The sequence below is a fragment of the Mus musculus genome, chromosome 2, assembly GCF_000001635.26.
Source record: "Mus musculus strain C57BL/6J chromosome 2, GRCm38.p6 C57BL/6J".
NCBI classification, from domain to species: Eukaryota; Metazoa; Chordata; class Mammalia; order Rodentia; family Muridae; genus Mus; species Mus musculus.
The window spans coordinates 142,830,482-142,853,776 of record NC_000068.7 but is presented as its reverse complement, the minus strand read 5'-3'; the positions used below and the strand labels follow the sequence as shown (position 1 = coordinate 142,853,776).

At 40.9% G+C, this 23,295-nt stretch overlaps 1 protein-coding gene across 8 annotated transcripts in view; it reads left to right on the top strand.

Annotated features, from left to right (window-relative positions):
* Positions 1 to 23,295, top strand: part of Kif16b (kinesin family member 16B) — a 283,270-nt gene that overhangs the window by 47,833 nt on the left and 212,142 nt on the right. For all 8 annotated transcript variants that reach the window (XM_006498819.4, XM_006498818.4, NM_001081133.2 and 5 more), the window contains exons 6-12: positions 41 to 150; positions 3,771 to 3,913; positions 5,316 to 5,484; positions 5,655 to 5,786; positions 6,673 to 6,848; positions 16,195 to 16,260; positions 19,641 to 19,700. In XM_006498819.4, coding sequence (XP_006498882.1) covers positions 41 to 150; positions 3,771 to 3,913; positions 5,316 to 5,484; positions 5,655 to 5,786; positions 6,673 to 6,848; positions 16,195 to 16,260; positions 19,641 to 19,700 — 856 coding nt within the window. The remainder of the gene's footprint in view (positions 1 to 40; positions 151 to 3,770; positions 3,914 to 5,315; positions 5,485 to 5,654; positions 5,787 to 6,672; positions 6,849 to 16,194; positions 16,261 to 19,640; positions 19,701 to 23,295) is intronic.

Sequence of the window (23,295 nt, the reverse complement as noted above, 5' to 3'; positions counted from 1 at the left end):
AAACTGTTTTTATAAAATTAATTCTATTTAAAATTTTTAGCTACTTAGAAATTTATAATGAACGTGTGAGAGACCTACTTAGGCGGAAGTCATCTAAGACCTTCAATTTAAGAGTCCGTGAGCATCCCAAAGAAGGACCGTACGTTGAGGGTAAGAAGGATGTTTCTTGTCTTCACATAGTCACTCCCCTCGTCTCCCTGGGGATTGGCATGAAAACAAAAAAATACAAAAGTTTGGTGATGGTAAGAATTTAAAAAGTTGTTTACTTTTGGAATTTTATTACAGTAGAAGTGACAGGAGCTGGCACGCCAACATTTGTTTTGCAAATCTGTATTTCACTACTTATTTTCTAGGTATTTTGTAAGGCCTACTCATCATTTCTTTGGCTTTAAGATCTCTCTGGAAGTTTGTTTTCTCAGCTTCTCCACAAGACGATCAAGTTCTGACCCCCAGGCCTGTGTGTCTCAGTGGCAATGCATTTTACTAACATATGTTCATGGACCCTGATGGGTGCCAGGTGGAAGGGGACTGACTCTCTTTTCTTATTTGTAAGAAGAGTTCCCAGGGGTGTCTCCCCCTGGTTCTTGAATTTGTGTTGTGATAGGATAATTATGGTGGACTGAGCACCCACCTCTACAGTGTCAGGAAGGGTCTGGCAGACAGTGAATGAATTCACCTTCTAGACTAAAATAGAAGTAGCTTATTGAGCGTAGTACAAAGGTACAGCAGGCTAAGCAATAGCTAGAGCACCACATTAGTGTGCTGTGGAGGTCTTTGTTTATAGTCATGGTGGGTTTTCTTGTGTACAGTTTCCTGGCATGTAATGCATGCCCCATGTGAAGGAGTACAATCCCAACTGGCTTAAGTAGTTCTGAGAGGTCAGCTTAAGCCTGCGTGCATATAACTTTCAGTTGTATATCCTAAACTGTGAAATTAATAGCCATGCACACCAGGGTCATGCAGTCCAGGGCAGTCTTGCTCAAAGGGTCTTGGCACCATTTCTGGGCTGCAGCTTTGTGGTGTTAAATTGTAGCCTTCTGGCATGAGCACTGCGGTTCCTGGGTCATGATTGTGAAAATTTGTTAACTTTTGGTCTCTTATTAGTGGCCTTCCCCCACCTCCCCATACTAACCAAGGGTCAGTTAGTCATGGAGGGTGTTACATATGATATTGTATTATGGCTTTCCCCCACCTCCCCATACTAACTGAGGGACAGTTAGTCATGGAGGGTGTTACATGTGATATTGTATTGTGAATTAGCTCTTGCCATGTATTTAAAAATAGGCTATAATAGTTAATCTTGTTGTCAACTCCATGGGATTTTGAGTTACTGAGGAAACAAATCTCTGGGCACGTCTGTGAGGAGTTATCTAGATGACTTTAGTTGAGGTAAGACAACTTCAGCCTAAATAATGGTAGCACCATGCCATGGTCTGCAGATGCAGGCTGAATAAAGCTGTACATATGCTTTTATGGCTTTCTGCTTCCTGATTATAGACTCAGTGCATCTCGTGACCAAGTGCTGCCACCATACCTTCCCCATGGTGGTTGACTGTATCCCCTTTAATCATGAGCCAAAATACACCCTTTCCTCCATCCTCCATTAAGTTGTTTTATCAGGCTTTTTTTTTTTTTTTTTTTTAATCACAATGAGGGGGGTAATTACTACACTGGGTTGTTATGTGGCTAATTTTAATTTTGCTCTCTCTAAGGGAACTGAGTAGCTGCTGGGAGTAGCCTGTAGGCATTGCTAATGGAAACATGGTTTATTATGGCATTGTCTATGAAGTATAGTTTTTTTTGCTACCAAGAAGGGACCAGAACATGGGTTTGAAGATTTATCTCTTGTAGTTCCCTTTTTATCTTGAGGTCATCAGAAGACTCATAGATGGGTCCTATGTTAAGAAGCATAGGACCCATCTATGTTTCCTTAAGTTCCCATTTGCGTCTGTGCTCTGTCTCCCTAGAGAAAGGCATGCAGCTGTATCTCTGTGTGTTTGTGTGTGTGTGTGTGTGTGTGTGTGTGTGTGTGTGTGTGTGTGTGTGTGTGTATGTGCTGGGGGAATTGTTATTGAATACCCATCACTTTCAGTCTAACAGGAGCCTTTATATTTTTTCTTTAAATGTTATAACAGATGTCAGAACACATAAAACTGATATATGAGGAGACAGAATAATTAAACAGGGTAAAAACATCTGGATATTGACCTCTGTAGTTATGATCCTTATTAATAATACATTATTCAAACATTGGGGAGTATGGGTTATAGATTATATGAGAAAAATAAAGTACCATCGTTCAACTTTTAGACTAAATTATTTGAAAATGAGGTCAAGGATTTAATGTGAAGTATAAAAGAATGGCATGTTCACAAGAACCATGGGTTATTTTTCTTCCCCAGAATCTTAGAAGGAGGGCTTTTTAAAATTTGACTTAAAAACCTAGAAGTCATAGAAGAAGAAATCTTTCCCCCACCTTTTGATAGGAATCAGACCCAGAGTTTCCTTTGAGCATGCATGCCAGGCACACACTCTATAACACTGGGCTATATCACCACCCCAAACTCCTGGTGATTTTTAAGTGGGAGAAAAAGTGCCCAGCTTCTTTCATCATAGTGAAGCAGCAGAAGGAGCCCTTCTGCATGATGCTTGTCACCCCTGTGGGTGGATAGTGAGGGTGCTGGGAAGGGGGATGGAGACAAGCACGCCTTGTCCTCACTCCTGCTGCTGTGAACTGTCCTCTCTGCAGCATCTGCCAGCATTCTCAGCATCCTTTGATTTAGCAGTTCTACCTCCAAGTATTTACCTTGGAGTCACATTCCCATACTTTTGAAAAGACTGATGCACAAAATATCTTAGCAGCCCATTGTATTTGTAAATAAAGTAAAATAAACAACCTGTGTCGTCTCAAGAGGCTGGGTAGATTGGTTGGGGTTCTGATATACAAGCATTTCTCTGTAGCTTAAAAATGAATACCAGGCCACCTTAGCGTTGTAGAGGATCCTTATATGTATGTAAGTAGAAAGCAAGATGCAGAGCAATGTTTGTGATCTGCTACTCTACAAACCGTTTTATTTTTGTGCGTGTGGTTGATCAAAGGGCCTCCTGCGTGTTTAGCCTAGTATGTTCTCATGTGCATGGAAGAGGAGGGAAGGCAACTTGATAGTGTGTGTAACTAACTGTCTTTGTATGTATGGGTTGTTTTTTGAAGGGTATAGGGAACCAGTAACATTGGTTACTTCACAAAAAGGGAACGAGAAAGTTTGAGATAGAGCAAAAAGCAGAGGAGCCCTGTCCACTTTGACCTTTAACCTTGTGAGCTACTCTCCCTTCAAGAAAAACCAGCCAGTAAAAATGTTTTAGAGTTTAAAATTTTTTTAGGTTTTGCATGAGGGTTGGGTTTACACAAGGTTATTCCTGAAGGTGGAACTTTTACATTGTTCTTCCTTGTACCATGACTGTTTCCAAGAGATTGTTGTTGATAGCTGTAACAGTCACTCTGTGTAATGGCGTGCAATGGGCACTCACATTAGTTTGCTGAAGCCCATTGAAGCCAACCAGCTTGTTCAGCTCCCTGTCTGCATTACAGACCACCACTCTCCAAGATCTCCAACCACAAGGCACACGATCTCCAACCAAATTAGCAGATGTGTTGTCATGCATGGTTCTTAGAGGGAAGCCTCTCATTTAGTTCACTACATAACAGAAAGATTTCTCTTCTCTTCTCTTCTCTTCTCTTCTCTTCTCTTCTCTTCTCTTCTCTTCTTCAGATTTATCCAAGCATTTAGTCCAGAACTACAGTGATGTGGAGGAACTCATGGACGCAGGAAATATCAATCGCACCACCGCAGCGACGGGGATGAATGATGTCAGTAGCAGGTCCCACGCCATCTTCACCATCAAGTTCACTCAGGTAAGGGCAGCCATGGAGCAGAGGCCCCATTCCTGAGGCCTTACCTTGATGATTAGCACCAGCTAAGCACTGGTCATTGTTTAGCCAGGAGCAGCAGCTGCAAGCGAAGGTGATTGTCACTTCCTTGTTAGTTAGACTTGAGCATGTGCTGTGTGCTCACAGCCTTTCTATACTCACAGTGATGCAAATGTCCTGATATATATTCTTAAGAAATAGTTAGCAGGCCGTGAGCACATAGCATGAGCTTGTATAAGACAGACTTGCTCTTGTGCCTAATAAAGCAAAAGTTTTCATTATTTTAAGTGCTGTGGGAGATGATAGATTTCAAGGCAGAGCATCTGGAGACCAAGATGAAGAATGGGTGTACTACACTATTGCTCCATGGTCCCTGGTGCTGTTGATTATGACGAGAGTCATATTAGAGGACAGTGAACAACCCTTAGAGGCACTAACATAAGAACTCCTTGTGGTCAGGTGGTGGACAGTGTCTTGAAGGTGGCTGGGAATGGCTGAGGAAAAGTAGTTGTTACCAAAGCCAGACACAGGAATACACAAATTCGAGTCTTGGCTTCAGCAAAGGTTAGGACTTGGCGTTGCCTGTCCATATTGACAGTGAACATGCCAGAAAACAGCCAGCAGGCCCTTATTAATTTGAAGATTAGAGACCAGGAAAATGAGTTGAGTCTTCAAGGCCAGCCAGAAGTGCTCTCTGGGCAATCTCTATGTCTTGCTGAAGATGAGCCTTTCTTTACAGTAGTTTAGTGGCTAACAACTTTCTGATGGATGCATAGCTAGGATGTAGCAGGCTGTAGTTTCTACGAGGTTTTTATATGTCCATCAGAATATATGCTTATTATTATTTGTTGCATTTGATTCAAAATAAAAAATATAGTTTAAAGATCTTTGAAAATATAAAGTTCTGGTAGGATTCAGAAGCCAGGTAATTTACACTTTAGTATTTCACATCTTTATATATGTGGTGTGTTTTATTACATAGTGTCACATGATGTCCCACATAAATGTGTGAAGAACCTTTGTGCCCAGAATGCTGGAGCTTCCAGAGAGACAAAGCTAATCACGTGTTTGTTTATTCTTTCCCAGGTCCCCTTAGGGACTGTCAGATTGTTTCATCTCCAATCCTGAGGGGTGTTGTCAAGAGTGACAGTGGTTTGCCAAACAGACTGATTATTTAGACAGCATGAGAGTCACATGTGGTAGAGTTCTATTGCATTCAATTTAATTTGGGAGGTTCTCGTAATCACTATGATAGCCAGTAAACTACAATGAACAAAAGAAGTCTACCTTAGAGATCTCTGATGGAAGTGGAAAGTGATGGGGATTTGGGCAAGAAGAGCATGGGGCACTCTGTCCTCTTCTGAGTTACATGCGTGTCTTTCCATAGGCAAAATTCGACGCTGAAATGCCATGTGAAACTGTGAGCAAGATCCACCTCGTCGATCTTGCTGGAAGTGAGCGGGCAGATGCCACCGGTGCCACTGGGGTCAGACTCAAGGAAGGGGGCAATATAAACAAGTCCCTTGTGACTCTGGGAAATGTCATTTCTGCCTTAGGTGGGTTTGCAGATACCTTCTGCCCTCTATTTCCTTGGTAATATTTTAGCACAGAATATATTTGCTGGATGTTTGTCTTACAAACCCAGACAGCGTGTTCAGGTCTTTTAGAGCTAAGTTAGAGAAGGCAGCGACTACTGAATTATCTCCTGTTTTCTTCTTCCCCGCAGCTGATTTATCTCAGGATGCAGCCAACCCTCTTGTGAAGAAGAAGCAAGTTTTTGTGCCTTACAGGGATTCAGTTTTGACTTGGCTGTTGAAAGACAGCCTTGGAGGAAACTCTAAAACCATCATGATTGCCAGTAAGAATTTAAGTTATATTCCTGAGCATCACTGTTTCCTGTGAATTAAGTGTAAATATTTAAGTTGAAATTGTCTCACTGGGATGCAGCATCTTTTATATCTTAAAGAAATAATTGTTCCTTCCAGTCTTGAAACTCACCTACTGTGACATACCTGCAGTTTGGAATAGGCAGTTCTGTGGAGGCATCATGGAGGCTGTAGTGACAGTCAGACATGCTCAGCTTCTCTTTGCTTAACGTACAAGATACTGGGAACTCAGGACTCGTTACCTCTCAGCTTTTCTTCCTTGTCTCTCTCTCCTTTTCCATTCTCTCTCCTCTCCTCTCCTCTCTTCACAGCTCTTGGCCCACATTGACTGTTGGCATCAAGGGAACACACCCATGTATTCTTCCTGGTCTTGGAGCTTAGGCGGAAGTGGCAGTGGGCTGCAGTATGAAATTAATCAAAGCTTGGAGAAGGAAGGAATTAAGTAATCTGTTGACATTTAAAAACCTGCTGGGTGCTGGGATTTTATAGATGACTGGTTTTTATCAGAAATGTAAAAGTATTTTAATTTCTGCACACTAGAGAAGCACAGTTCTGAAATTTCCTGTTAGCAGTTGAGAAAACCCTTCCCTGTGTGGGATATCTCACACCCTCTTCTGAAGTTGTTCAAATGGCTGAGCAGAAATGTGAGAAGAGCAAAAAGACATTTAATTTGATATAGTGAACACCCTTTCCTATAAGCTTAGATAATTATTTTTTTTAATATTCATTACTGTGGCAATGAATATTTAGTCTTTCTTGTGACCTGGGGTTGATCTGACTTTTAAATTACAAACCATCTTTGTGTTAAATGAAACATGGAGTGCAGGATGAATTATTTTTCATATTCATTCTTCACAGCCATTTCACCTGCTGATGTCAATTATGGAGAAACCCTAAGTACCCTTCGCTATGCAAATAGAGCCAAAAACATCATCAACAAGCCTACCATTAATGAGGATGCCAACGTCAAACTCATCCGTGAGCTGAGAGCTGAAATAGCCAGGCTGAAAACCCTGCTCGCTCAAGGGAACCAGGTTGAGTTTTTCTGCGATTTATAGATAATTTTCCTTGAGTAGTGGCATCTATTTCTAGATCTTAATGAGACAATTATCCTGTGGTATTGATTTGAGTAAATAAGTACTAAGTAAAGCTTCAGATGAGTTAGCCAGTGTCTATATCAGCTTCCTATCAGACTTTGCATTCCTTATGCACGCTGGGTGTAAAATTTCATCCACTAAGCCTTAAATGATTAAATATCTAATAGTTATCAATTATGGATGGAAATTTAGCATGAGATAGGATTAGCGGCATAATCTCCATTAGTAAAAAGAAATTCAGATGCTTAAAATAATATTTAAAATTCTACCCATGCATTTTATGACTATGAATGTATTTTAGCAAGGGGAGATATATTTGAACACCTTTCTGAGTCCTGGTCTCACTTAGCACTGTCATAGGTGGCTATAATGACTCAGTAGTGCCTCTGATATTATGTCTGTGGCCTGGCTATGATGCTGTTCTACAGAACCTTGCATGATTGCTGAAATGGCCTCACTTCAGGATCTTCTGAATTCTAGAGAAACCATGTCCTTTTGTTCCTCACAGTCTGAGCATGTTCATGTAGGGTTATGCTCTGTGAGGACTGTCTCTGTGAGCTAGGTTTCAGATGGCTTAGGTACTGCTGTGGAGAAAGGCCACCCTTGAAGGAAAATCAGAGATAGTGTTTTTAACTCTAGCTGTTAGAAATAAAATGAAGATATATTTATATCATCCCTTGTCATCTTATGTGTGGGCATCTTGAGTCTACTATTGAGTTATTCCTTTTCTGTAAATGAGAAATGCTTTCCCCATAAGACTGTACAGTACTTCTGACTCTTGATAGCCCATAAATGGTTTGCACTATGGAAATATTGTCGAGATGAAACCTCAGTTTTCTGTGCGCTGATACAGATGTCAGCCTGGTAGTCCTTTCTCATAAGATGACAGGCAGTCGTCAATCAGGACTCCTTCACTACACCTGAAAGTGTCTCTACAGACTTGCATTTGTGATGCCAGGCTTTTGGTGTGAGAGGGAGTTGTCAGCAGAATATGATATCAGGAACCACAATACTTGTTTCTATTTATATACTGCTGTTGGAATCCCTTCTCTGTGTTTTGGAAACATTATTTGTCTAAAGGAGGCCTTTAAAAATGATTAATATGTGAAGGAAAGTATTTGATAAGTAGCAAAATAAAGAAATGTTCTTACACACTCATTAAAAAAAAATTCCTGAGTAAGGAGCTGCAGAGATGGCCTGGTTAGTGAAGTACTTGCTAATAGAAAGCAGGGGCAGGGGTGACTGCCTGGAATTCTAGCCATGGTGACAGAGTGGATGGAGATGCTGACCTCTCTGGGAGCTTGGGGACCAGATCGCTTGACTTACACTGCCAACATCCAGGCTTATGAGAGACAGACTTCAAAGAAACAAAGGTGGAAGGTACCTGAGGACCAACACTCACAGTTCTCCTCCAACTTTTCACATGTGTGCTCCTGCATACACACACATACTCTCTCTCTCTCTCTCTCTCTCTCTCTCACACACACACACACACACACACACACACACACACACCATACCATTCCCCACTCAGCCTCTCTTCAAAATAATTCTGAGTAAATTTTTCTGAGAATATTCATCTATTTCTAGAATATTCTACTTCAAATTCTCTCGTAAATCTTTGAGAGTGTTAATTTAACTACCATTTTTAGAATTATTTATTTAAGGAAAGCTAAATAAAAATCAGTTCTCATTTTTTTTTCCATTTTTTATTAGGTATTTAACTCATTTACATTTCCAATGCTATACCAAAAGTCCCCCTTATCCACCCACCCCCACTCCCCTGCCCACCCACTCCCCCTTTTTGGCCCTGGAATTCCCCTGTACTGGGGCATATAAAGTTTGCAAGTCCAATGGGCCTCTCTTTCCAGTGATGGCCGACTAGGCCATCTTTTGATATATATGCAGCTAGAGTCAAGAGCTCCGGGGTACTGGTTAGCTCATAATGTTGTTCCACCTATAGGGTTGCAGATCCCTTTAGCTCCTTGGCTACTTTCTCTAGCTCCTCCATTGGGAGCCCTATGATCCATCCATTAGCTGACTGTGAGCATCCACTTCTGTGTTTGCTGGGCCCCGGCATAGTCTCACAAGAGACAGCTACATCTGCGTCCTTTCAATAAAATCTTGCTAGTGTATGCAATGGTGTCAGCGTTTGGATGCTGATTATGGGGTGGATCCCTGGCTATGGCAGTCTCTACATGGTCCATCCTTTCATCTCAGCTCCAAACTCCGTCTCTGTAACTCCTTCCATGGGTGTTTTGTTCCCAAATCTAAGGAGGGGCATAGTGTCCACACTTCAGTCTTCATTCTCCTTGAGTTTCATGTGTTTAGCAAATTATATCTTATATCTTGGGTATCCTAGGTTTGGGGCTAATATCCACTTATCAGTGAATACATATTGTGTGAGTTTCTTTGTGAATGTGTTACCTCACTCAGGATGATGCCCTCCAGGTCCATCCATTTGGCTAGGAATTTCATAAATTCATTCTTTTTAATAGCTGAGTAGTACTCCATTGTGTAGATGTACCACATTTTCTGTATCCATTCCTCTGTTGAGGGGCATCTAGGTTCTTTCCAGCTTCTGGCTATTATAAATAAGGCTGCTATGAACATAGTGGAGCATGTGTCCTTCTTACCTGTTGGGGCATCTTCTGGATATATGCCCAGGAGAGGTATTGCTGGATCCTCCGGTAGTACTATGTCCAGTTTTCTGAGGAACCGCCAGACTGATTTCCAGAGTGGTTGTACAAGCCTGCACTCCCACCAACAATGGAGGAGTGTTCCTCTTTCTCCACATCCTCGCCAGCATCTGCTGTCACCTGAATTTTTGATCTTAGCCATTCTGACTGGTGTGAGGTGGAATCTCAGGGTTGTTTTGATTTGCATTTCCCTGATGATTAAGGATGTTGAACATTTTTTCAAGTGCTTCTCTGCCATTCGGTATTCCTCAGGTGAGAATTCTTTGTTCAGTTCTGAGCCCCATTTTTTAATGGGGTTATTTGATTTTCTGAAGTCCACCTTCTTGAGTTCTTTATATATGTTGGATATTAGTCCCCTATCTGATTTAGGATAGGTAAAGATCCTTTCCCAATCTGTTGGTGGTCTTTTTGTCTTATTGACGGTGTCTTTTGCCTTGCAGAAACTTTGGAGTTTCATTAGGTCCCATTTGTCGATTCTCGATCTTACAGCACAAGCCATTGCTGTTCTGTTCAGGAATTTTTCCCCTGTGCCCATATCTTCAAGGCTTTTCCCCACTTTCTCCTCTATAAGTTTCAGTGTCTCTGGTTTTATGTGAAGTTCCTTGATCCACTTAGATTTGACCTTAGTACAAGGAGATAAGTATGGATCGATTCGCATTCTTCTACACGATAACAACCAGTTGTGCCAGCACCAATTGTTGAAAATGCTGTATTTCTTCCACTGGATGGTTTTAGCTCCCTTGTCGAAGATCAAGTGACCATAGGTGTGTGGGTTCATTTCTGGATCTTCAATTCTATTCCATTGGTCTACTTGTCTGTCTCTATACCAGTACCATGCAGTTTTTATTACAATTGCTCTGTAGTAAAGCTTTAGGTCTGGCATGGTGATTCCGCCAGAAGTTCTTTTATCCTTGAGAAGACTTTTTGCTATCCTAGGTTTTTTGTTATTCCAGACAAATTTGCAAATTGCTCCTTCCAATTCGTTGAAGAATTGAGTTGGAATTTTGATGGGGATTGCATTGAATCTGTAGATTGCTTTTGGCAAGATAGCCATTTTTACAATGTTGATCCTGCCAATCCATGAGCATGGGAGATCTTTCCATCTTCTGAGATCTTCTTTAATTTCTTTCTTCAGAGATTTGAAGTTTTTATCATACAGATCTTTCACCTCCTTAGTTAGAGTCACGCCAAGATATTTTATATTATTTATGACTATTGAGAAGGGTGTTGTTTCCCTAATTTCTTTCTCAGCCTGTTTATTCTTTGTATAGAGAAAGGCCATTGACTTGTTTGAGTTTATTTTATATCCAGCTACTTCACCGAAGCTGTTTATCAGGTTTAGGAGTTCTCTGGTAGAATTTTTAGGGTCACTTATATATACTATCATATCATCTGCAAAAAGTGATATTTTGACTTCCTCTTTTCCAATTTGTATCCCCTTGATCTCCTTTTGTTGTCGAATTGCTCTGGCTAATACTTCAAGTACTATGTTGAAAAGGTAGGGAGAAAGTGGGCAGCCTTGTCTAGTCCCTGATTTTAGTGGGATTGCTTCCAGCTTCTCTCCATTTACTTTGATGTTGGCTACTGGTTTGCTGTAGATTGCTTTTATCATGTTTAGGTATGGGCCTTGAATTCCTGATCTTTCCAAAACTTTTATCATGAATGGGTGTTGGATCTTGTCAAATGCTTTTTCTGCATCTAACGAGATGATCATGTGGTTTTTGTCTTTGAGTTTGTTTATATAATGGATTACATTGATGGATTTTCGTATATTAAACCATCCCTGCATCCCTGGAATAAAACCTACTTGGTCAGGATGGATGATTGCTTTAATGTGTTCTTGGATTCGGTTAGCGAGAATTTTATTGAGGATTTTTGCATCGATATTCATAAGAGAAATTGGTCTGAAGTTCTCTATCTTTGTTGGATCTTTCTGTGGTTTAGGTATCAGAGTAATAGTGGCTTCATAAAATGAGTTGGGTAGAGTACCTTCTACTTCTATTTTGTGAAATAGTTTGTGCAGAATTGGAATTAGACAGTTCTCATTTTTAGTAATCTTGTATATTGTAGTAGCAGAGATCATGTGCCAAACTTTTAAAAATACAATTCGATAAAACAGAAGGTTCTGATGTGTATTTACTTATTATTATGCAAAATATATGTATATATAGAGAGAATTTTTACCGGAGTATTACATAAGTACAGAGTCATTGCACCATGTATGTGTATAGTTGCACAGGTTTTAGAAGCTTAAGTTGCTCATCTACCTGTACCTATCTTGAGAACAGAGTTTTATCATCATTTTAGGAGCTGCTTATCATGCTCTTGCCAGGACCCACCTTCCTATCCTCTCAAGGGTACTCACCTTCCTCATCATTTGAGGCAGAGCTCTTGGATTTGCCTGCTTTTGTTCTTTTTATACATGGTATCTTGAAGTATATATTCTTTGGCACCAGTGTCTTTCATTAGCACCATGTTTATGGGCTCATCCATGTTGTTAGATGTAGGTGAAGACCTACATCCGTGTTGTTACATGTAGGTAAAGACCGATTTCTATTTATTCTATCACACAAACATTTCCTAGTTCATCTTTCCATTAATTTTGATTTGCTTTTCGGGGGGGCATCCTATTTGACTTACTTTTGGGGAGTTACTATGTTGTGGAATTTTACATGACTTCTAGTGCACATACAGATATATTTCTGTGGCACATATTCCTAAGAAGACTTGTTATCAGTAGTATACATATCAAATGTATAATTTCCGGAGGTGCTACAGCTTTTAAAGTAGCCGTGTCATTCCTGTTCCCCACCAGTGTGTACAGTTCTGGTTCCGTCTCTGTAGGTGCTTGCCCAGCCTCCATGCTATCTATCCACTCCGTCTCTGTAGGTGCTTGCCCAGCCTCCATGCTATCTATCCACTTGTCATGAACTGTTTTGATGGCTGTGTGTGATTAATGAAGTTGGCCTCTGAGCACATTCTTTTATCAAGTACTGTGTTGTATTTACAAATCTTTTCACTTTTAATTTTATAGCAACAAAATTTTTCAATTCCCAATCTTTCACAAATATATTTGAAAAAAGTCAGTTAATAAAAATAGAACTGAAATGAACAATGAGAATTAAGCAGCAAAGAAATCATGGGCTAAGAAGACAGAGGTATAATGGACTTCTCTTCTTTACAGCCAAGCCCAGTGTTAGAATGGAAATAGTAGAACAACTTTGTAGAGGCTTTTAAGAGAGGTGTTTGAGACAGGGCATAGAGTAAAGTGCAGGTAGTGGTGCTTGTTGAAATAGGTAGAGTCCTAGTGGTTAACACACAGCAAAGGAGAATGCAGCAGAAAGAGCAATGCATTTAGCTCAAGAAAAGATTACTTTGTCATGATGTAGAGTGACTCAGTTAGAATCAGTCAGGAGATCTACTTTCAAGGAGGAAAACACACCACACAAAACACTTGGAGATAGAAGAGACAGACCCACATACATTTGACTCAGAGAATGCTCTCATTCTGCGATAGCAAGGCTGGCAGAATTGAGTGGCGATGCAGCAGGTGCACATAACATCACAGGCATTTGCTGTAATCAACCACGGTTTAGACTAAGAATGAGGCTGCAGTTCAAGCGACCTAGCACGACTTCCCTCCCTTGCTACGGAAGGAATAAATAAAAGCATCACAACGTAACAGGAAAGAAAGAAGCAGTATAAGCATGAGTCGTAGAAAAATTGTTTCAGATTGCTTCGGAACATGTGGACAATGTCCATACAACGAATACTGTTGACTATACAGCATTTTGGCAAAGGGGGCAGGCTTTAGTTTAATTTTCATATCTGTAGACTGGATAAAACTAGATGCTAGCTGTATAACCAGGCAACATTTATAATGATAAAAATAATCCTCAACATGATCAATTTATCCACATTAAGATGGACAATATACTAGGTTAAGATGGCAGCTGAGAAGCTATACCTTTGGGTCTCCGGAGGCAAGGGAATCCTGTAACTGGACATGCCCCTCAAAAGGCCCCTGGGAGGTGTGTCCTGGAAGGTGTGTTTCACTGAACTGCTACCATGGCCTATAGATTTCAAAACCAAGGTTGGCTGCATACATCCCCATGTGAATCTCTACCCTGTGTGTGGATAGCTGAAGGAGGAGTACTCTAGAGACTGCCACCAGGCTCTTGCCTCTGAGTTCTATACTTGTATTTCCCTGCTGACTAGCTATGCCTTCTGTTCATCACAGACTCCCAGTGTGGCCCATAGTCATCCAGTTAGACTGAATGGTTAGCTGAACTGAAGAAGACCCAAGAATGGTAGATAGCAAGGAAAATTATGCTGGTACTATAGGGAAGAATCACATGATGACCAAGGAGGTCCCCTCCAGGGAATTTATTCTGTTGTTATGGCCATGTATACTGTAGGCAGTTGGTACAGGGATAGTTATTGTGATGTTGTTGGTAAAGCAAATGACTAGAAAACCCCACATTTACATCACCGAGGAAAGCACCAATAGCTTACCCATGCAGTGAGTACTAAGCAGTGGAAATAAAATGACTTGTGCCGTTTTCACTTACAGTAATCTGTGAGGAGTCGTTTAGGAAAGACTAAGGCTAGTAGGTGGCCTTCTTAGAGGTGGCCCACTATCTTGCATGGCTTATGATGGATGAGCTGTGAAAGGCAAGGTCCCAAGAGACTTCATCTCAGGATTGCTTCTTGCAGCTGATAGGCCTTTCCTGTCACTATTACATAGCCTAAGAATTTGTGGACATTAGTCCACCCTATTGAGCAGATTTCTTGCAGATCAACATAAAGATGAACTTTCATGAATTAATGCTGTTTAGGTGAATTAATGATTTCATAAAATTCCTGATTTGATTCAGATAATTTTAGGAAGAAAGCTTTAAGATGGTTTTAGTTGTTTTTTTTTTTTTTTAATAAAGATGTAATTAAGTGAGAAACAAGAATAGAATGTGCCCACTCATCAAAATAGTAAGAAAACGCTGCATAGTAAAAAATACAATGATCTTCCTTAATTATACTAAAAAGATATATAGGCTTGGGACAAATTTGTGTTCAGGGAAAAACATTCAGTTCCAAGGATGAAGCCACAGGTATGCACTGTGATAAGTCAAGGCCATATAAAAACTGTTGCTTTGAACTTCTAATGAGTTTACAACAGTGAAACATTACTTTGAACTTGTTATTGATGCCTTTCTGTAGCTGCCCTTGTATCTATCATTTTATCTATGAGGTAATTCTTTCATAGAGAACGTTTTGTCTAAAGACTGTAAAAAGGCTGAAAGCAATAAAGAAAAGTGGTGTAGCCATTTTCCTCTTCAGCCGCTATGAGTGACTTCTTTCCTTTCCTTCTTTTCTCTCTGGTTCAAAAAAGAGTTAACAAGCTCCAAGCCTCTCCCCTGGCCAGTGATGGGCTCCTGGATGACTGACAGAGAAGGAAGCTCTAATAATAAATCCTTTTACTTAATTCCCCACTGCTAAATAGCATGTGTTAATTCAGTAGAAATTAGCACTTATTTAGCACAAATAATGAGTTAAAGAGTTAAAGGTCTCAGTGCTTATTAAAGCACAGGATAGCAATAAAGAGTTAAGTTTTTAGAGCTTATTTAGGCACAGAACACTAACAAAGAGTAAGTTTCCCCAGTGCTTATTTAAGCACAGAGTTAAAGAGAAAAGGAGCTGGCAGTTTTCAGCCACAGAATAAGCAAGAGAGTGTTAGTTTCCAGAAGCCATCAGCTTTTAGCCCCCAGTACAGTGAGAGAGAGAGTTACAAAACAGGAGATCATCAGACTTTTGTCTTTTGTCCAACTCTGTGTTACATTTCAGCTCTAAACTCTAAAAGGCTGAGGCTGACCCCTGGCAATAACCCAATATAAACATGGTTCTGTTAAATTCTTGCCTGGGTGCTGGACTCTTTCTGTTTGCTCCTGTGACATTTCTGGAAGCAAGAGCAGCAGACAGAGTAGGGCACTTGTGCGTCTGCCCCTCAGGTTCATTCAGCCTTAGTTATTAGACAGGCAAGTGAGCCCTATGCTGTCTACTGGTTCTAGGTTCTCACTGGATTTTGGTGTTTATCACTTGAGAGTTTTCCCTTCTGCAGCATGGGTAAAGAAATGAACATAGATTGTAGCATAGCCAGGCCATATACTGGATGCCATGCACAGTGAAACAAGTGAAGTTTGTTTGTGTCCTTCAATGTGGATGAACTGTTAAGTAACTCTGTTGGGTGCCTTACTTTTTAAACTTTGTTCTTTGTGTACATCAGAGAAAGGAAGTCTTAAAACTGTAGGGATTAAGATGTGTTTGACTTTAGTGAAATGTGGCTGTTATGGCATACTATTGCAGATGTAGGTTCCAGACTGTAGTGTCATGGTTTTGGTATTTATAGCATATGTCTTCCATGGATTAGAGATTTAATGATAAACAATACTTTGGGGGATATGTGAGAAATTACCTTTTATAACCATTTATAATATTTTTTTATGAAACTCTTTGGTAATTTGGGGAAATCCTTGACGTGCATCGTTTTTGTCTGTTAACTCCTGATGTCTTTGTGATTTAAATTGTAGATTGCCCTCTTGGACTCCCCTACAGCTTTAAGTATGGAGGAAAAACTTCACCAGAATGAAGCAAGAGTAAGTGATGGTTTGAGTTATTATTGTATTTTCATTTCAACTTTGAGATTATGTTTTAAGTCCCTTTTGTTACATCTTGCGACTGTCTGTCCCTGAGTTCTCACCATTGAGCAGAGCACTTGTGCTTTCCCACTGGGTGGGGCATACTTTCTTCATTGTACTGATCTCTAATCCCAGCACTATGGCCACAGTCTGGTTCTTGTGTTTGAGATAGAATATCACTGTACTGCTGGCTGTACTTGAATTCATGGTGTTTCTGTCTCAGCCTTCAGGATGCTATATTTACGGGCATGCACCACCACATGTAGCCCATGATGATGCTTCAAGATGAGTAATAGTTAGCTTTTTATATATGTTGCATGTTTACATGTTAGTACACAATATAAAGGGCACATAATGTCTTGCTGCAGCTAAGGTCACAGCAGACCTCCTTACAGAGAATGGGGCCACAGAACCAGCAGAACAGACAGAGACCTAGACAGTCAACATTGACAGTTATCCCCACAACTTAGAGCTAAGTACTGTTTAGCTTTCTGGAGCCTTTGACTTTGCCATGGGATATTTAGCATTCTAAACTGAAAGTACTCTGGGTCAGGGCCCAGTTAAGAGGCAGGCAGGGAATAGCAGTGAGTGACCAGAGCTGAGGATGCTGTCAGAGGGGCATGACCAAGGGCTGGCTTTGAGGTTTTCAGTTTTAAAAACAAGCTTATGGCTGACATGGTTCTATCATGTTAATTTTTTTAATGCTCTCTGGGAAAAGAGAAAGATAATAAAAGCTGTTTAGGAGTTCACATTTTTTTCTTCCTGGTGATGAATGATTAAAACATCAATAAAGGAAAACACGTGGTCTGATGGTAAAAACTCAAGAACCACAGTGTGAGAGTTCACATTGAGCTGTAGTTAGGAACTTGTTCGTACTTGGTAGGGTAATTGTTTTGGTTAATATCTAATTACAGCGTCAGCGAAGATGACCATTTCTTAATTCTTATTTTTCTCATGAAAGTTCATATTTTACCTGCTTCAGTCCTGAGTTCAAAAGAATGTCTGGGTGTGGTGGTTTATCAATTACAGGTTTAGGAATGCTCAGCAAGTTAATAGAAACCAATAAACATGTTAATTAGAGTGCATTTTTTATCCTGGGATGGAAATGGTCGCCCGGCTCAGTCATTTTTCCTGACCTTTCTAATTGATTGCCACCTGTTTTCTTATTCTGCCCCATTGTCAGAAATGGAGCACATACATGGATTTTGTTAATGTTTTTAATAAAAACTATCTGATTTAAACACAGCGATAACTCCAAGGCATACTTAGAACTTTGTAAAAACTCAGAGTGTTTGGTTATATTTGAAATGGATGGATATTTACTTTTTTTATTGAAAAAATATTTTCATACAGGACAACCTGATCATGCTTTCTGAAGCCAGATCCTCTGTACTTCACCTCTCCCCCCACCCAACTTCACACTCTCTTTTGCTTTAGAAAACAAGCAGGCTGAAACCAAACCAAACCAAACCAAACCAAACCAAACCAAACCAACGAGCCAATCAAACGAAAAACCGAAACACACACACACACACACACACACACATACACATACACACACACACACACACACACACACATACACATACACATACACATACACACACACACACACACACACACACACACACACACACACACTCACACACACATACACTCACTATCACCCACTTAGCCCTGGGGCCCCATCTTTGATACAGACATTCCATTTACAACCAAGCATTTCAAAATCTCTCCCTCTGCACCTGTCTAGATGTGGGTCTCTTTGCTATTGATTGGTTCATCTTTCTTCAGTAAGGACATATATGGTGGTAGAAGGCATATTCATTTGCTGAATGTTTTCTCTTTTATTCATCTGTCTACTCATTTGTTATTATAGATTAGAAAATTGAGTATTGTTAATCTTTCCCCAATTCTTCAGGGAGAAAAGATACAAAAATATCCTCTTCTGAAAGTTTTTTTTTTTTTTTTTTAAAACACAATGCTCCAGTGGTCATGTGGCTCACTGCTGTCCTTTGAAGGATCTGTGGGTCTGAGTGGATTCTGACCATCGCTGCAGCCTTATTAAAGTGTTGGAGTCAGGCAGGAAATGATATGGAGGGGAGGCGGGTATCTCTTCACTCCTGTGTGTTTTATTCACAAAGAAGACAGATTTTGACACATATAACAATAACTAGTGAAAGGAGAAACATCTAAAAGTTGATTTGGAACCCCATAGTAATTTGTGGTAAGCGAATGGCCGCTACCTGTCAGTCAGGTATGTTTGCTTCCCCCTGGTTGGTGACCACCACAGATCCCCATTTCCTGGCCAGCAACACACACCCTTTAGTAGGGATTGCTGTGCTTGAGTGAACGTGGCGACTAGAGCACCTTCCCTCAGGAGGGGTAGAGCAGGTACCTCTCATGCGGAGGTGGGGGGCTAGGGGGAGGTGTCTTGCTTGGGGAGAGCAGGGCTTAGGGGAGGTGGTTTCTGCTGTTAGGATTGGTAGGCCTTGGGTGACAGAAGGTGAACCCTGAGAGGCCAGCTGTCCCTGTCCTGTAGCCACCCCTTTAGTTCCATCTGTCCTCTGTTCACACAGCATGTTTTTCATTCCAGTGTTTTCTGACCTCTTGATTTGGGTATTACTTCTTTGCTTCTCTGTGAGTTAATCATGAGGATTATCTATAACATTTTCTGAAACTAGATGAAAGCTTGATTACTTTTGAGAAACTCTCACCAACTATGCTGAACTCAGCGCTGGGGCCTTTCCTTCCCTACGTTAGAGCCCACTGCAAAGGAAGTGATTGTATCCATAGGATTGTGATTGTATAGTGATTGTATAGTGATTGTATAGGGTTGTGCTGTGTCGGAAAGAATCAAGTAAAGAAGCATCTTTCCCCTTCACCCAAAGGCAGAGTGAGATTTATAAACCCATGAGTTAGTTACAAAGCAGATTATCTTCTAAAAGAAAACTGCAGCATCCAATTAGAAAGGAAGGTACATGGTTATTTCTTAAAGTATGGCCAGGGAAAAGAAACACTCTGAGTGTGCTACTGTCATCCTGGACTTGTTAGTGATTAATAATCCAAAGAAGTCACTTCTCTAAGTCCACCAGTGCGTGTGTATGTATGTATGTATGTATGTATGTAATGTGTGCACGTGTATGTGAGTGTGTGTGTGTGTGCATATATACATATAACATATATATATATATGCATGCTCACAGGTACACACACACAGGTACACACACGGACACACACACTTAGTTCATCTTTGCATAGCATATATACATTTAGAAGCTTTCAAGATAAACATCTTAATTTTTAATAGAATCATATGTTTTTGTTTTTGTTTCTAGGTCCAAGAATTGACCAAGGAATGGACAAACAAGTGGAATGAAACCCAGAATATTTTGAAAGTAAGGACTGTGAAAAGTGTCTTATTTTTACTGTGCCACTGTGCCAGCTTAAGTAGGCACTTCTCTCATCTGAAATATGGTTGTTAAACCTTTGCTTAAAATAAGATCGATGAAGCTGATTGGGGCCCGTGGCAGGTGGCCTTGTGGTGAGGTCTGAGGTTGTGGGTGATGGTGATTACACAGCACCACTGGGAGCTGTGACATGCATAGGTTACCGCAATTTCCCAGGCATACCCTTTTACTTGTTGGAGTTTCTCCATTTTTGGCTCAGTACATTTAAAATCCTATTATTCAAGGAAAATACAGTTTGTTTCTAATTTCGTTAAAGTCAACATAAAAGCAATATATTAAGAACAAAATGGATTTATGACATTGTTATAAATACAATTGCATAGCATGATTAGATTGCAGGAATTTCTAGACTACTGCTCTCCCGTCCAATTTCTCCATGTCTCAGTAGCTAGATGATGGTTGTATGCATTTCTGCCAACACTCACTGTGAAAGGACATCTGGAATTTTGGTCTCCATTTTCATGCTCTGTGCTACAAAGTGGGAATTTCTCTGTTTATATTTTGGCTCACTTAAATGGTAAAAAGACCAGGGTTTGGGGTTGAGTTTGAACTTTGTACTTTGATGCATGTGGTTGCTTGTTTATAAGAAGACCGCTCAGGGACTGCGGATGCTGAGGTTTGCTTTGAGGTCTAGTGCCCTAAGGATAAAAACAAAGCTCCATGAAATGGTGGCTGGCCGAGCTCCGCAGGGCTCAGCTGTGTGGCCACAGTGCATGAAGCTGGATGTTGTCTCTGTGAAGTGCATGCCTGCTGACTGGTTTATAGGGGCAGACTAGAAGGCCTGGATTAGCCACTGAGCCTCATCCGACAACAGACTCAGAGCCAGGATCAGCGGTGTCCTGTGTCTACTTCTGTGTGTGTGGGCGAGGTGTCCTGTGTCACTCCAGGCTTATAAAGAGCCATGGAGGTGGAGATGGTGCTCAGCTTCTATTCAGTGGAAGTGGGTTGATACTCCTGGGGACTTGTTTGCACAAATGACAATGTTGAGTGAGGACCTTTGTATTCAGGTCTCAAGAAAGGCATGCTGTTTTGAGGTCCCATGATTCAGCACTGTTTTCCTTGTTCAGAATTTATTTATTCGCTTATTATTTCAATAGTGCTCTGGTTTAAACCCAGAGTTTTTGACATGCTAAGCAAGTGCTCTTCCACTGAGCTACCCCACAGCCTGCCTTTGTTGAGAGACAATGGTGCATGAAGCTGAACAGGACTTCATTCACATCTCAGGATAGTGTTGTTAGAATAAGCACTGTCGGGGCGGTTTAAGTATTTGTTCCTGAAGTTGAAATGGCTTAGTGGTACAGTAGCAGCCTCTAAGGTTCAGGTCTTTTGACCTTTCATTGACAAGGTGTAACCTCCTTTAGGAGATTTGCAAAGATGCAGAATTAAAGTGTGCCCTGTTTAAAGAACAAGAGACATCATGGCTAATAAACTCTTTTGAAAATTATTAGCTCAAGTCATACTTTGTAGGATCAGAGGCACAGCAGCAATAGATTGTAAGCCTTAAACTCCATTTCCTGCTGCTGTTGCTGCTGCTGCATCCTTCCCCTGTACTTTCTGTGTCAAGTTGCCTTGGAGTGATGCCCCTACACTGTAACTAGTTTTATGCTGGGTTTTTTGACCTTTCTACAAAATCACAACAGTGAAACCTCTGGAATTTTCCATATAGTTTCCTCTTAAGGTGAGTCTGGGCTTTGAAGCTAAGTCCTTCTCTGATTTACACGCCAGGTTATCTTTACTCATTACCTTTATTTTTCAAGACTTTTTCAGACAAAAAGGAGAATGTGTGCTAGTAAAGGTTACGAGATTAGCAGGGGCAGTTTTTTGTCCTCCTCTTCTTGTATGGACGCTAGATCTGTACTCATCTTCTGGTCTCACTGGGTGCTATAAGGTTTTCTCCATGCCCTTTTGAAATACACTGCCTATGGCTGGGACAGAGAGTGCTAGCAATTCAAATGCTTATTTTGAAAATCCTCCATGGCAATTGTTCCTGTTCCTCATATCCATATCTATATCTATCTGTGTTCGTTCTACAACCCTCTCTTGCATTTCTTTCTTTTTTAATTATTTATTTACATTGTAGATGTTGCCCTGCTCCTAGTCTCCCCTTCCACAGTTCCTTATCCCATTCCTCCTCCCCTTTGCCTCTGAGAGGGTGCTTCTCCCTCCCCAGGCATTCCCCCTTCACTAGGGCCTCAAGTCTCTACAGGATTAGGCACATCTTCTCCCACTGAGGCCAGACAAAGCAGTCCTCTGCTACATATGTGCTGGGGGCCTCAAATTGTAGTGTGTTCCATTAAGTTGTTCATCTGTGTATGAAGCCAGTCTTGCGTACAGTGTTTCATGCTTCCCTTCCTGTCCAGATGTGAGACTCCAGGTTAATTTATCAATAGACACCATGGTTTAAGTAAGAGTCCTCGAGTGTAGACATTAGCATTTAATGTCAGTGCCAGGTGAAGGCCCCTTGAATATTGAGCTTCTCTGCATCTCACCACATTCTGAGCTCTTGAGTGCTCAGAAGCAAAGAACAAATTGGTTCCCTTCTTTCTACATCCAGATTATGACTTCTCTTGCTTAGGAATAGTGAAATTCGAGGTCTGGGTGCCTGGCATCTGGACAATGGCAGATCCTGGGTACACGAATGCTCTGGTCAAAGGTGCTGACTTGGTTTTAGCAGCCCTGCTGGCAGCATGGCCACCATGGCTGGAGCCCCAGCTTTGCTCTGTGTAACTCAGGACTTGTATCTCAGGCTTCGGTTCCCCTTTCCTTACTGGTTTGTGACACTTATTTCCATATGTTCTAGTTGCCAGGTTTGAAATTGTGTTTGATGCCAGCTGGTTCCCTGGGTTCAGGGAGCAGGATAAGAGGTGATGACATGTCAACTTCACTTTGAAAGTAATTCATTAGAAACTTTGTTTTTGTCTTTTTAGAACAGTGGTTCTCAACCTTTCTAACTCTGTGACCCTTTAATGTAGTTCCTCATGTTTTGGGGCCTGCAACCATAAAATTAATTCATTGTTACTTCATAATTTTGCTACTGTTTTGAATTCTAAGTATATAATATACAAGATATCTGATATGTGACTCCTATAGGAGTTGCAATACACAGGTTAAAAACCTACTTTAGGTACATCATAGGCAGATGGTATGTGGCAGTCCTATGACTGTACTCAGTGTCCCCTTTCTTGCTCCCTAATCTACCTTCTCATCTTCATTATTCTTCATTTTCTAATGTGTTTTTTCCCCAAAGGCCTGGGACTTCTGTTCAATATCACCTGTCCTATAGTGAGTCTGTCCCACTACCTCTGGCATATCTACCTCCCCTGCTGGATGTCATGCTAGTCCCAAGTGACAAGGAATCTGGTTTCATGGTGACTCCTAGCCTTGGCTGGGGTTGCTCCATCATCAGGATAATTGCCTTTCTTGGTTCCCATGTCAGAGTCCATCTGAGATCCTCAGTGCCACCCCTACCTTTTTAGTTAGGATGGGTTTCATTTTCCTCTGTGCTTTGCAGCGTTTGGCTTTA